Source organism: Muscardinus avellanarius (assembly GCF_963383645.1).
Source record: "Muscardinus avellanarius genome assembly, chromosome: 10".
Classification (NCBI taxonomy): domain Eukaryota; kingdom Metazoa; phylum Chordata; class Mammalia; order Rodentia; family Gliridae; genus Muscardinus; species Muscardinus avellanarius.
In genome coordinates this window covers 53,136,051-53,149,635 of record NC_137796.1, presented here as the reverse complement: position 1 = coordinate 53,149,635, position 13,585 = coordinate 53,136,051, and the positions used below count along the sequence as shown (strand labels likewise).

Genomic DNA, 13,585 nt, shown 5'->3' with positions numbered 1-13,585 from the left:
GCTCTGCTTCCTAACAGTCTCCTAAACAGATCTACTCTCCATACTGGGGGTCTTTTGAACATTTTCTTTCTTTTCTAGGCCTTGACAGCACTTTTTTTTTTTTTTTGGTGGTACTGGGGGTGGAACCCAGGGGCTTTTCTACCTCCGGGCTATACTCTCAGACCTATTTTTATTTTATTTGGAAACAGGGTCTTACTAAGTTGCCGAGAGCCTCACTAAATAGCTGAGGCTGGCTTTGAACCTGTGTGATCCTGTCTCAGCCTCCCAAGCGCGGGGATTACAAGCGTGTGCCACCATGTGCGCCACCATGCCCGGCAGACAACACATTTCAATAACAAAGAAAGGTTGACTTTTAAGCATACCATATATGCCTGTTCATGGGGCTATGGAGTTGAAACCTACCAAGAAGCAACATAATAGTTAAAAAAAGTTTCTTCAGAGCCTAGTGTGGGAGCGCATGTTTGTAATCTCAGGATTTGGGAGGCTGAGACAGGAGGGTCCCAGGTTCATGGTCACCTTAGCAACTTAATGAGATCTTGTTTTTCTTTTTGTATTCTCTCTCTCTCTCTCTCTTTCTCTTTCTCTCTCTCTGACTGGCCATGAACCTACTATCCTCCAGTCTCAGCCTTCAAGTACTGGGATTACAAGCTCTTTTTATTTATTTAATTGGGAATTGAACACAGAGATATTTCACTTCTGAGTTACAGACCCAACCCTTTCTTTCTTTTTCTTTTCTTTCTTTCTTTTTTTTTTTTTTTTTTGTGGTACTAGAGATTGAACCTCAGCTCAGGGCATTCTACTCCAAGCTACACCCTCAGTCCTATTTTATTTTATTTCATTTTTTTGTTTTGTTTCTTGACACTAGGATTTTTTTTTTTTTTTTTTTTGGTGGTATGGGGGTGGATCCCAGAGGCTTTCTACCTCCGGGCTATACTCCCAGACCTATTTTATATTTTTTTATTTGGAAACAGGGTCTCACTAAGTTGCTGAGAGCCTCACTAAATAGCTGAGGCTGGCTTTGAACCTGCGCGATCCTCCTGTCTCAGCCTCCCAAGCGCGGGGATTACAAGCGTGTGCCACCACGCCCGGCCGACACTAGGAATTTAACCCAGAGGCATTCTATCTCCAAGTTATACCCCCAACCCAATTTTTTTTTTTAACTTCTTATCTGGAAACAGTCTAAGTTGCCCTAAATTGCCAAGGCTGATTTTGAACTTGCCATCCTCCTGTCTTAGCCTTTCAAGCACTGGGATTACAAGTGTGCACCACCATACCCGGGTGTGTGTGTGTGTGTGTGTGTGTGTGTGTGTGTGTGTGTGTGTGTGTGTGTGTTTGTGTGTGTGTGTGTGTCTGAGGTTTGAAACCAGGGACATTCTACCTTCAAGCTACATCCCAGCCCTATTTTTATGATGTATTTATTTATTTATTTATTTATTTGCAGGTCTGGGGATGGAACCCAGGGGCATTTGACCTCTGAGCTATACCCCCTGCCCAATTTTTTATTCTTTACTTTGAAACAGGGTCTCACTAAATTATGGAGGGCCTCACTAAGTAGCTGAGGCTGTCTGTGAACCGTGATCCTCCAGTCTCAGCCTCCCAAATGCTGGGATTACAAGTGTGCGCCACCACGCCTGGCTTATTTTTATTTTGAAACAGGGTCTTTGCTAGGTTGGTGAGAGTATGACTACTTGCTGAGGCTGTCCTCAAACCTATGATTCTTCTGTCTCAGCCTCCCAAGGACTAGAAATACAGGAATGTACCACCACTCCCAGCTGGGTTTTTTTTTTTTTTTTTTTTAGGTTCTGGGGATCAAACCCAGGGCCTAGTCATACTAGGTAGGCTTTCTACCAGTTATACCCCTAGCCTCTGAACCTAATTTTACCTGTCCTATGGAAAATGTGATAGTAGTTCCTACTTCTATAAAATCTGAGGATTAGCAGGGCATGGTGGCACAGGCTGTAATCCCAGTACTTGGGAGGCTGGGACAGGAGGATCCATCACATGTTCGAGGACAACCTGAGCAAGTAGTGAGATTTTCATCCACCTAGGAACACTATTTCGAAATAAAAATTAAATTGGGCTGCCGGGCGTGGTGGCGCACGCTTGTAATCCCCGGGCTTGGGAGGTGGAAACAGGAGGATTGCGCAGATTAGAAGCCAGCCGCTCTGGCTTAAAAGACCCTATTTCCAAAAATAAAAAAAGTATAAAATAGGTCTGGGAGTGTAGCCCGGAGGTAGAAGGGCTTCCAGGAACCCCAGTACCACCACCAAAAATAAATAAATAAATAAATAAATAAATAAATAAATAAATAAATAGGACTGGGGGATGCAGCTTGAAGGTAGAATGCTCCTGGGTTCAACTCCCAATAACACACACACCCATTCTCTCTCTCTCTCTCTCTCTGAGGGTTGAATAACTTAATTGAAATAAAACAGTGCTTGCTTTTTTTTTTCCTTCAGTACTGGGGATTGAACCTAGGGGCAATTCTACCTCTGAGCTACACCCTCAGCCCTGTTTTTATTTTGAAACAGGGTCTAAGTTGCACAGGACCTAAGTAGCTGAGGCTGGCCACTAACCTGTGATCCTTCTGTTTCAGACTCCCAAGTACCAAAATTATAAGCATGTACCACCATGTCTGGCTTTTGTTATTATTACTGATCAAAGCCAGGGGCATTCTAACTTTGAGCTACACCCTTAGCCTTTTATTTTTTGTTTGGAAACAGGGTCTCACTAAATTGCTGAGGCTGGTCTTGAACCTGCAATTCTCCTGTCTCCCAATACTGGGATTACAAGTGTATACCACCATGCTTGACTTTGTGTGTGTGTGTGTGTGTGTGTGTGTGTGTGTGTGTGTGGTACTGGGGATTGAACCCAGGGGCATTCCACCTCTGAGATAAATCCCTAGCTCTGTTGTATTAATTTTTGTGATGCTGAGGACCAAACCCAGAGGCATTCTACCTCCAAATTAGACCCAGACTGATTTATTTGGAAACAGGGTGTGACTAGGTTGCTGAGAGCCTCACTAAATTACTAAAGCTTTCTTCCAACCTGCAGTTCTTTCTCAGACTCCCAAGAACTAGGATTACAAACCTGTACCACCATTCCCAACTAGATACATTTTTATTTATTTATCTTTTGAGCAGTCTTAAACCTTCTGTCTCAGCCTCCCAAGGGCTGGGATTATTGGCATGGGCTACCATGGCCAGCTTTATTTTTTTTTTTTAATATATTTTAAATTTTTTTGTGAGTCTGGAATCCAGAGGCATTTGATCTCCGAGCTACACCCCCTGCCCTATTTTTTATTCTTTTTAATTTGAAACAGATCTAAGTTGTGGATGACCTAAGTAACTGAGGCTGTCCACTAACAGCGATCCTCCAGTCTCAGCCTCCCAAATGCTGGGATTACAAGCATGCACCACCACGCTCGGCTTATTTTTATTTTGAAACATGGTCTTGGTAAATTGCTGAGGTTAAGCATGGTGTGGTGGCACATGCTCATAATCCCAGCTTGTTATCCCAGCATTCGGGTGGCTGAAACTGGAGGATCGCAGTTCGCGGACAGCCTCAGCTACTTAGTGAGGCCCTCTGCAACTTACTGAGACCCTGTTTCAAAATAAAGAATAAAGAATAGGGCGGGGGGGGGGTAGCTGGGAGGTCAAATGCTCCTGGGTTCCATCCCCAGACCCACAAAATACATACATACATTGCTGAGGCTGGACTCAAAGCTGCAATCCTCCTGTCTCAGACTCCCAAGTACTGGGATTACAGGAACGTGCTACTAGGCCTGGAAAGAACAGTTCTCTTAGCAAGTATTTAATAACTGTTAATCTACACAGCTGTCTCACCTTGACAGGAAAGAGTATACAGGTGCCCACGAAACTTGACAGGTCCCTCCTGTCACCCCAGTGAAGTTTAGAAAGTTAAGGCAACGGCACTTCTTCCAAAATATTTTTATTTAAAATAAAAAAATTACAAACAGTCAAAAAAAAAAAAAAAGCCACCACAAACCCTGCCTTTCTTTTAAATAACACGGCATGGAGCAGTTTGGTTTCCACCCTATTGCACATGGTCCGGCCTGGTTATGAATGAGGAGGCTTGCTGGAGCTGCGGTCCTGTCAAGGAACTAGGGTTCGGCCTGGGGGGAGACCAGCCCCTCCCATTCCTTCAAGAGGCAGATCCTGGGTTTCCAGAGGAACCTGGTGGCACATCCCTGCCACTTTGAACAGGCCCAGCTTTATCGTCCCTGAGGCCCCGGTGGTCACAAGGGGAGTGGGAACTGGAGGGAAAGACAGAGGCAAGGTGTACGTGAGAAATAAGATTCCCAGAAACAGTTAAGGCACTGGGAACAGATAAATTAATTCAGGAAGCTCCACCTTCACAGAAGGCTGAGGTAACCAGGCACACGCATGCCAGCCAGTTTGTGGAACCCTGAAATGGGAGGAAAGGAGACCAGTCACTGTGTAGAGCCTCCACCAAAACACACAAGAGCTGCATCCGGGGACCCAGCCCACCGAAGGCCGGTAGGAGGAAGGATCCCCCCCATCATCGTTTAGGATCCCAGAATGATTTCCATGATGTGATCGAGTTCATTCCACTCCCAGGACCCAGGGGCACAGAAGAGGTTGTGAGGAGGCTCTGGGAGTGGGGGAGCCAGTGCAGGCTCCTTTTCCACTGTGGATGTGTCAATGTCCAGAAAGAAGTCATCCAGGCCAGAGTCCCCCAGGTACCGGGAGCTCAGAGCTTCTAAGAAGACTGGATCGGGTTGAGGCAGCACTTCATTCTGGAGGCCTGGGGGAGCCACTGGATTCGGAGGTGCTTCTGTCTCATCCATGGATGTCTCCAGCTCCCTGAGGATAGAGCCAATAGTGGTGGAAAGGGAGAAATCTTCCTCGCCCAGGAAGAGCGGCTCCGGGGGCAGGGCAGGTGCTGGAGCCAGGCACATAGCGGCCTGCAGCTGCTGCAGGGTATTATGGATGAGGACATGCCTTCGGAGGCTGGGGGATCGGGGCCCCAGGCTGCGCTGGACTTTGTCTAAGGAGATGCGAAGCAGGGCTTGCTGGTAACTTCGAAGGCCGGCTGGACCCCAGTCCCATTTCTCCTCCTCCTCCTCTTCCAAATCTGAGTGCTTTCTCTTCAACCCTCCCACCATGATGCCCTGCAGAGAAAAGAGGGGCAAGTCAGATGCAGGGTCCTTCAGATCCTACTTTTGCAGGCAGGCCTGCACAGCTGCTGGTGACTTTTAAATTACCGGAACCTTTGTTTACTCACCAACATAAAATACAGATAGTCTGAGTAGTACAAATCTAAGGAGGTGATGAAATGCATGTCATTAACGAAAGACGTGGACTTAAACATAGCTGGGTTTGGATCCCACTTACTTGCCAGTTGTGGGCTCAGATAGTGAATTTACATCCTTGAGAATCAATCTCACTTGAAGACTAGGCTCCTAACTCAAGTCCCTCTGAGACTTAACTGTTCTCCACAATACTCATTTCTTCCAACATGTCACCCACGACAGGTGTGGAGTACAGAGACCTGGACAAGAAGCAGGGAATCCTGGGTTTGAATTCTGCCTTGGACACTGCTCAGCTGTGTGATCTTGGGAAGTGACGTGACATCACCTCTCTGGCCTCAGTTTCCTCATCTGTAAAATGGGGATCGTAAAAATACTTCTCACCACGTCATCAAGGAGATCCCGCGTGTAATATGTACAGGGCACATCACACCGAAAGCGCATAATGAACAAGAATCAATCGCCATTTATTTGTTCGACAATTTTAATCTCCTGAACGCCTACTGTATTCCTGCCATCTGGAGACCTTGAAAGGGCACTTATTTTCCCAATTCTTTTTTTTTTTTTACATGGAAGATATTTCTGTCCATACTCTCTTAATTGACTGGAAAAGCTCCCAAGAGTAGCCACAGAGCCTTCCTCATTCCTTCCATCCCCGCGCCTTCTTCAGCCTCCCCAAAAACGCGCCCCAAAGAAAAACTGGCTAGAACTCAACTAACGCAAAACCCCGCCCTCTAGCAATTTATCCAATTAGACTTCGGTGTTTCACAGGCCACGCCCTCCCCGGGTCTCCAGCCAGCACTCAGGAACGCCCCAACTTGGCCCAGGGGCTTCTGGGAACTGTGGACCAATAGGAGCCGGGTACTCGTGCTGACGTCAAGTCCGCACTACAATCCCCAGAGGGCTCCGTTTGCCAAAGGGATAAAACGCCCCGCCCTCCCCTAGGGCATGCGCACAGGGACCCGGGCCAGTGGGGGAGGGGAACCCGGACGTCCAGCTGCCGGGCGCCCGCCGAGCCCCGCCCTCTATTGCCTCCGGGGCGGCGGGTCCGAGTTCCACGCCCGGAACACCCCTCCCCCACCCGAATCCAGCTCCAAATCGGCCTTCTCCCAGTCCCCCCCCCACCCAGCTACTCGCGAGTCCGGAGACCCAGACCCCGACACACTGGTCGAAAACAGACGAACGCTCTCCGGTCCACCCCACTGGGGAGGCTGGACGTCTCAATTCTGAGACTCCCCCAACTCTCCGCTTTCAAACGCCTGGACTTCACCTCCAAATTTTCCACCCGGCTCCAACATCCGAGCACTAAATCCCCTCCTTCCACAGCGCTTGCAACTCTAAGAACTCTTCGAGTCTAGTTGTCCGGTTTCCCCGAGTGCTCGGGAGCCCAGCCTTAAACCTCTCGCACCTTTCCCGGGAACAAGCCTCGAATTCAGCCCGTCCGGGAGAACCAATTCCCCTAATCTTCAGACTCCCTACGCCCATGGCTCCTTCCCCAGCTTCTCTCACTTCCCCCAGGAGCCCCAACTCTCAGCTTCAAACTTCTTCCACTTGAAAACCCTCCCTCGCCCTCCGTCCGGGGTCCCCACCTCCGCGGTCCGCAAACTCCCCAAGTCCTATCTGTCACCCTCAATCGGCTCAGCACTCCCGCCCAGACCCCGCCTCCGCCAGTCCTGGGGGCGCGCCGCCACCTCCCCGGCCCGAGGGGAGTCCCGAGTCCGGCCAGCCCTCCTCACCTCAGCGGCCAGGGTCAGCGCGACCACCTCCCGGACGCCCGCAGCGTGCGACCCGCCGGCGCTGGCCAGGACCTCGCTCGCCTCCCCGGGGCCTCTCGGTCTGGCCCGAAGCCGCCCAGCTCCGCCCCGCAGCCGAGTCGCGCCGGGAGTGGCTGGAGTCCGCCTGCCGCAGGGCACCGATTGGCTGGGCGGAGCCACCGCGGACGCCGGGAGGGGCCCTGGCCGCCCTCCCCTCCGGGCCGCCCGCGACCCTTTAAAGGATTCCGACTGGCCGGGGCCGGGCTCCGCCTCCTGGGTGGAGGGTGTCGGCGCCGCTGAAGTCTGCGCCAGGAGAAGCCCTCGCTAGCCTAGAGTTCTGCGACCCCTTTATACCAGGCCTGGACCCCAACCCAGAGCAAGACGGGGTGAAACCCCTCCCCCGCCCCTCCCCCGCTTTCCCCGTGGGCGTGGCTAAGCCCCAGGAGGAGGCCGCGCCCCCCGGGTTCCGAAGGCTGGCGCCGCGGGGCGGGGGAGGGTGGCTCAGCCGGAAGCCAGCCAATAGCTTTGTGGGGCTTGTTGCCTGGGCGACCGCATCCCCGCCCCTTCTTGCCCAAGTCGTCCCGCCCCGGGCGCTTCAAGGAGTCGCGGCTACTTTTTTTTTTTTTTAAAGGGGGTACTAGAGGTTGAACTCAGAGACATTCTACTTCCAAGCTGCACCCCCCAGCCCTATTTTATATATATATATTTGAGACAGTGACTGGCTAAATTCCTAAGCCTGATCTGGATCCTCCTGAGCCTCCTATCTCAGCCTCCCAGGAACTAGCATTACTTACAGGCCTGCGCCACCACGCCCGGTTTCGCGTCCCCTTCTTAATGCTGCTGACTTCTCAGCGCGGCCCGTGGCGGTCCCTTCCTGGGATGCCACGGCTCTGCCCCGTTTCTCTCTCAGAATCGCCCCTCGGTTGCTGAAAACTATTCCTGGTTCCAGGCAGCGCCCTGGCCACAAAGTCCAAACTTCTTAAGGTTTTGCATAAAGCTCTTCGTGATTTGGTTTGTGTGTTCTCTTTACTCTCTATGACTCATTTTTTGACTTTTCTAAAATGTCTTCAAGCGCTCACCACGAACGCAGGGAGTTTTGCCTGTTTGCTTCTCTGCCTTATTCCCAGTACCTACAACAAGACAGGTCTCTAGCAAACACGCAAAAATGAGGAGCCATGAGTGGTGGCACACGCCTGTAATTCTACTGCTTGGGAAGCAGACAGAAGGGTAACAGATTCAAGTCCAATCTCAGCAATTTAGCGAAACTCCTGTTCAAAATAAAAATGAAAAGGAGTTGGGTGAAGCCAGGCGTGGGCGCACACTTGTGATCCCAGTACTTGGGAGGCTGACACAGGAGAATAACAGGTTGGTGGCCAGCCTCAGCTTAGGCCCGCTGCAACTTAGTGAGACACTGTTTCAAAATAAAGACTAAAAAAATCGGGTTTGGCAGCCCAGCGTGGTGGCACATGCTTGTAATCCTAGCATTTGGAAGGCTGAGACAGGAGGATGGTGGTTCAAAAACAGCCTCAGCTACTTAGGCCCTTTGCAACTCAGTGAGACCCTATTTCAGAGTAAAGAATAAGCCGGGCGTGGTGGTGCACGCTTATAATCCCCGCTCTTGGGAGGCTGAGACAGGAGGATTGCATAGGTTTGAAGCCAGCCTCAGCTACTTAGTGAGGCTCTCAGCAACTTGGTGAGATCCTGTTTCCAAATAAAATATAAAATACATCTGGGAGTATAGCGCGGAAGTAGAAAGCCTCTGGGTTCCACTCCCAGTACCACCAAAAATAAATAAACAAAACCTAAAGCAGTATACTTACATTTATATTTTATTTTATTTTTTATGTGGTACTGGGGTGGAACTACTGGAACTACTGGGCTACACTCCCAGATTTATTTTATATTTTATTGGAAACAGGGTCTCACTAAGTTGCTGAGAGCCTCACTAAGTAGCTGAGGCTGGCTTGGAACCTGGGCGATCCTCCTGTCTCAGCCTCCCAAGTGCGGGGATTACAAGCATGCACCACCACTCCCAGCTAGTATACTTCCATTAAAAAAAAAAAAAAAAAAGAATAAGGGTGTACTCATTCGAGTCATCCCTCCATGCCAGTCTAGTATGGAGCTGTACCTATCCTCTGTATTTCTATCTTTTAATAAACTTCTTTAAATCCTCAGAAAAAAAAAGAATAAAAAATAGGCCGGGTGTGGTGGCACATGGTTGTAATCCCAGCATTTGGGAGGCTGAGACAGGAGGATCGAGATTCAAGGACAACCTCAGCTACTTAGGCTCTTTGCAACTCAGTGAGACCCTGTTTCAAAATAAAGAATAAAAAAATAGGGCTGGGGGTGTTGCTCAAAGATAGAATGCCCCTGGGTTCTATCCCCAGCACTACTCACACAAAAAAAGGGGTGCAGTGTAGCTGGGAGGAAGAACACCTCTGGGTTCAATTTACAGTACAGAGGGGGGGGGCGGAGAGCGAGAAGGAATAGCCTCGTCTGGGGTCATTTTTTCCAAACTGGGGATGGGACCCAGGGGTATTTTACCTTCAAGCTACACTCTCAGCCCTATTTTTGTTTTTTGGTACTTGGGGTGGAACAGAGGGGCTTTTCTACCTCCGGGGTATACTCCCAGACCTATTTTATACTTTATTTGGAAACAGGGTCTCACTAAGCTACTGAGAGCCTAAGTAGCTGAGGCTGGCTTTAAACCTGTGTGATCCTCCTGTCTCAGCCTACCAAGTGCTGGGATTACAAGCATGCGCCAGCACGCCAGGCTCTTAGCCCCTATTTTTTATTCGTTATTTTGAAACAGGGTCTCATTGAGTTGTAAAGGGCCTAAGTAGCTGAGGCTGTCAGTGAACTGTGATCAACCCTCCTATCTCAGCCTCCCAAATGCTGAGATTATAAGTGTGTGCCATCAGGCCTGGCTCTTTAAACTGTGTGTGTGTGTGTGTGTGTGTGTGTGTGTGTGTGTGTTGCTGGGGATTGAACCCAGGGACATTCTACCTCCAAGCTACACCTCCAGACCTATTTTATATTTTGGTGGTACTGGGGGTGGAACCCAGAGGCTTTCCACCTCCGGGCTATACTCCCAGACCTATTTTATACTTTATTTGGAAACAGGATCTCACTAAGTTGCTGAGAGCCTCACTAAGTAGCTGAGGCTGGCTTCGAACCCATGCGATCCTCCTGTCTCAGCCTCCCAAGCACGGGGATTACAAGCGTGGGCCACCACGCCCGGCGCTATTTTATATTTTATTTGGAACTAAGTTGCTGAGAGCCTCACTAGGCTACTGAGGCTGATTTTCAACCTATGATCCTCTTGTCCAGCTTCCCAAGTAGTGGGATTACAAGCATATGCCACCACGCTGGGTTCTTTAGACATTTTTAAAAGTATTTTTTTTTGTTGTTGTTGTTTCTGGTATTGGGGATTGAACCCAAAGGCATTCAACCTCCAAGCTACACCACCAGCCACTGTTTAAAAATATTTATTTATTTATTTATTTATTTATTTATTTATTTATTTATTTATTTATTTGCGGTACTGGGGTTCCTGGCAGCCCTTCTACCTCTGGGCTACACTCCCAGACCTAGTTTATATATATTTTTTGGAAACAGGGTCTCTTAAGCCAGCGCAGCTAGCTTTGAACCTGCGCTATCCTCCTGTCTCCACCTCCCAAGCATGGGGATTACAAGCGTGTGCCACCACGCCCGGCTATTTATTTCTTTTTTGCAGTACTCGGGATGGAACCCCCAGCATTCTACTTCTGAGCTACACCCCCAGCCCTATTTTTTATCCTCTTTTTTTTTTTTTTTTTGGTGGTACTGGGGATGGAACCCAGGGGCCTTCTACCTCTGGGCTACACTCCCAGACCCATTTTATATTTTTATTTGGAAACAGGATCTCTTAAACCAGCGCGGCTGGCTTCGAACCTGCGTAATCCTCCTGTCTCAGCCTCCCAAGCGCGGGGATTACAAGCATGCGCCACCACGCCCGGCTTTATTCTCTATTTTAAAACAGGATCTCACTGAGTTGCAGAGGGCCTCACTAAGTAGCTGAGGCTGTCTGAGAACCGCAATCCTCCTGTATCAGCCTCCCAAATGCTGATTACAAGCATGCGCCACCACACCCAGCTCTTATCTTTTTTGTGGTACTGAGAATTGAACCCAGGGGCATTCTATCAGGGAATTTTATCTCTGAGCTACACCATCAGCTCTATTTTTTTTTTTTCAGTACTAGGGATGGAACCCAGGGATATTCTACCTCCTAGCTACACCCCAAAGGAGCATGCTGGTAATCCCAGCTTTTGGAAGGCTGAGACAGGAGGAGAGCAGGTTCAAGGCCCGCCTCAGCTACTTAGTGAGGCCCTCTGTGACTTAGTGAGATCCTGTTTTCAAATAAAGAATAAAAAACAGCTGGGGGTGTTGTTTGGAGGTCCGGCCTTATTTTTTATTCTTTTTCATTTATTTTTGCAATACTGGAAATTGAACCCAGGAGCATTTTACCTCTGAGCTATACCCCCAGCCTTATTTTTATTCTTTATTTTGAAACAGGGTCTCACTGAGTTTCAAAGGGCCTCCCTAAGTAGCTGAGGCTGTTTGTGAACCTGGATCCTCTTGTCTCAGCCTCCCAAATGTTGGGATTATAAGTATGTGCCACCATGCCTGGCTATTCTTTGTGTGTGTGTGTGGGGGGGGGGGTGTACTGGGGCTGGAACCCAGGGGCATTCTACCGCCAAGCTACACCCTAGCCCAATTTTTAATTCTTTATTTTGAAACAGAGTCTCACTGAGATGCAAAGGGCCTCACTAAGTAGCTGAGGGGTCTGTAAACTGCGATCCTCCTGTCTCAGCCTTCCAAATGCTGAATCGCAAGCATGTGCCACCATGCTCAGCTCTATTATTTATTTATTTATTTATTTATTATTTATTTATTTATTTTGCGGGTCTGGGGATGGAACCCAGGGGCATCTGACCTCCAAGCTACAGCCCCTGCCTTTTTTTTTTTTTATTCTTTATTTTGAAACCAGGTCTCACTAAATTGCAGAGGGCCTCACTAAGTAGCTGAGGCTGTCTGCGAACCGCGATCCTCAAGTCTCAGCCTCCCGAATTCTGGGATTACAAGCGTGTGCCACCACGCCTGGATTATTTTTTATTCTTTATTTTGAAACAAGAAAGGTCTTACTAAGTTGTGGAGGGCCTCACTTAGTAGCTAAGGCTGTACTTGAAACTTCAATCCTTCAGTCTCAGCCTCCCAAGTACTGGGATTACAAGTGTGTGCTACCACACCTGGTTTATTCTTTATTTTTGAAACAGGGTCTCATTAAGTAGCTGAGGCTGGCTGAACCTGCAATTCTCTTGTCTCAGCCTCCCAAGTACTGAGATTATAAGTGTGGGCCACCACTTCCAGCTAAACAATTTTGATTTTTATTGGAAATGGTCTAAGTTCCTGAGAGTCTTGCTAAATTGCTGAGGCTGGCTTTGAACCTGCGATCTTTCTGTCTCAGCCTCCCAATAAAACAAACTTTTACTGAACAAATGAGTGAATGTATACCCAGAAAAATTGCATACAGGGCCAGGCATGGTGGCCCACACTTATAATCTCAGTACGTAAGTGTCTGAGACAGGAGGATCACAGGTTGTGGTCAGCCTTAGCAACTTGTGAGGCCCTCTGCGACTTAGTGAGACCCGTTTTATTTATTTATTTATTTTTTGGTGGTACTGGGGGTGGAACCCAGAGGCTTTCTACCTCTGGGCTATACTCCCAGACCTTTTGTATATTTTATTTGGAAACAGGGTCTCACTAAGTTGCTGAAAGCCTCAGTAAGTAGCTGAGGCTGGCTTCGAACCCGTGCGATCCTCCTGTCTCAGCTTCCCAAACGCGGGGATTACAAGCGTGCGCCACCACGCCCGGCTTGAGACCCTCTTTTAAAATAAAGAATAAAGCCGGGCATGGTGGCACACGCTTGTAATCCCCGCGCTTGGGAGGCAGAGACAGGAGGATCACACGGGTTTGAAGCCAGCCCCGCGCGCTGGCTTAAGAGACCCTGTTTCCAAATAAAAATGTAAAAATAGGTCTGGGAGTGTAGCCTGGAGGTAGAAGGGCTTCCAGGAACCCCAGTACCACCAAAAAAAAAAAAAAAAAAAAAGAATAAAGCCAGGTGTGGTGGCACTCGCTTGTAATCCCATCACTTGGGAGGCTGAGACAGGAGGATCGTGGTTTGCAGGCAGCCTCAGCTACTTAGTGAGGCTCTCAGCAACTTAGTGAGATCCTGTTTCCAAATAAAGTATAAAATAGGTCTGGGAGTATAGCCCAGAGGTAGAAAGCCTCTGGGTTCCACCCCCAGTACCACCAAAAAACAAAACAAAACAAAACAAAAAACAAAGAATAAAAAATAGGGCTGGGGGCGTAGCTCAGAGGTAGAATGACCCTGAGTTCCATCCCTGGTAGCAAAAAAAAAACAAAAAAAAAACAAAAACAAAAACAAAAAAATGCATACAAGTACATGAAATTCTCAGTAGCAGAGAGAATAAGAGAC

The 13,585-nt window shown here is 48.6% G+C and overlaps 1 protein-coding gene across 1 annotated transcript; it reads right to left on the bottom strand.

The window, feature by feature from the left end:
• Window positions 1-4,549: 4,549 nt before the first annotated feature.
• On the bottom strand, window positions 4,550-5,149 carry SERTAD3 (SERTA domain containing 3; the record flags this gene model as incomplete). Its single annotated transcript, XM_080702757.1, has 1 exon — window positions 4,550-5,149. The coding sequence occupies one exon, from the start codon at window positions 5,147-5,149 to the stop codon at window positions 4,550-4,552; it is 600 nt and encodes a 199-aa protein (XP_080558883.1).
• Window positions 5,150-13,585: the final 8,436 nt, after the last annotated feature.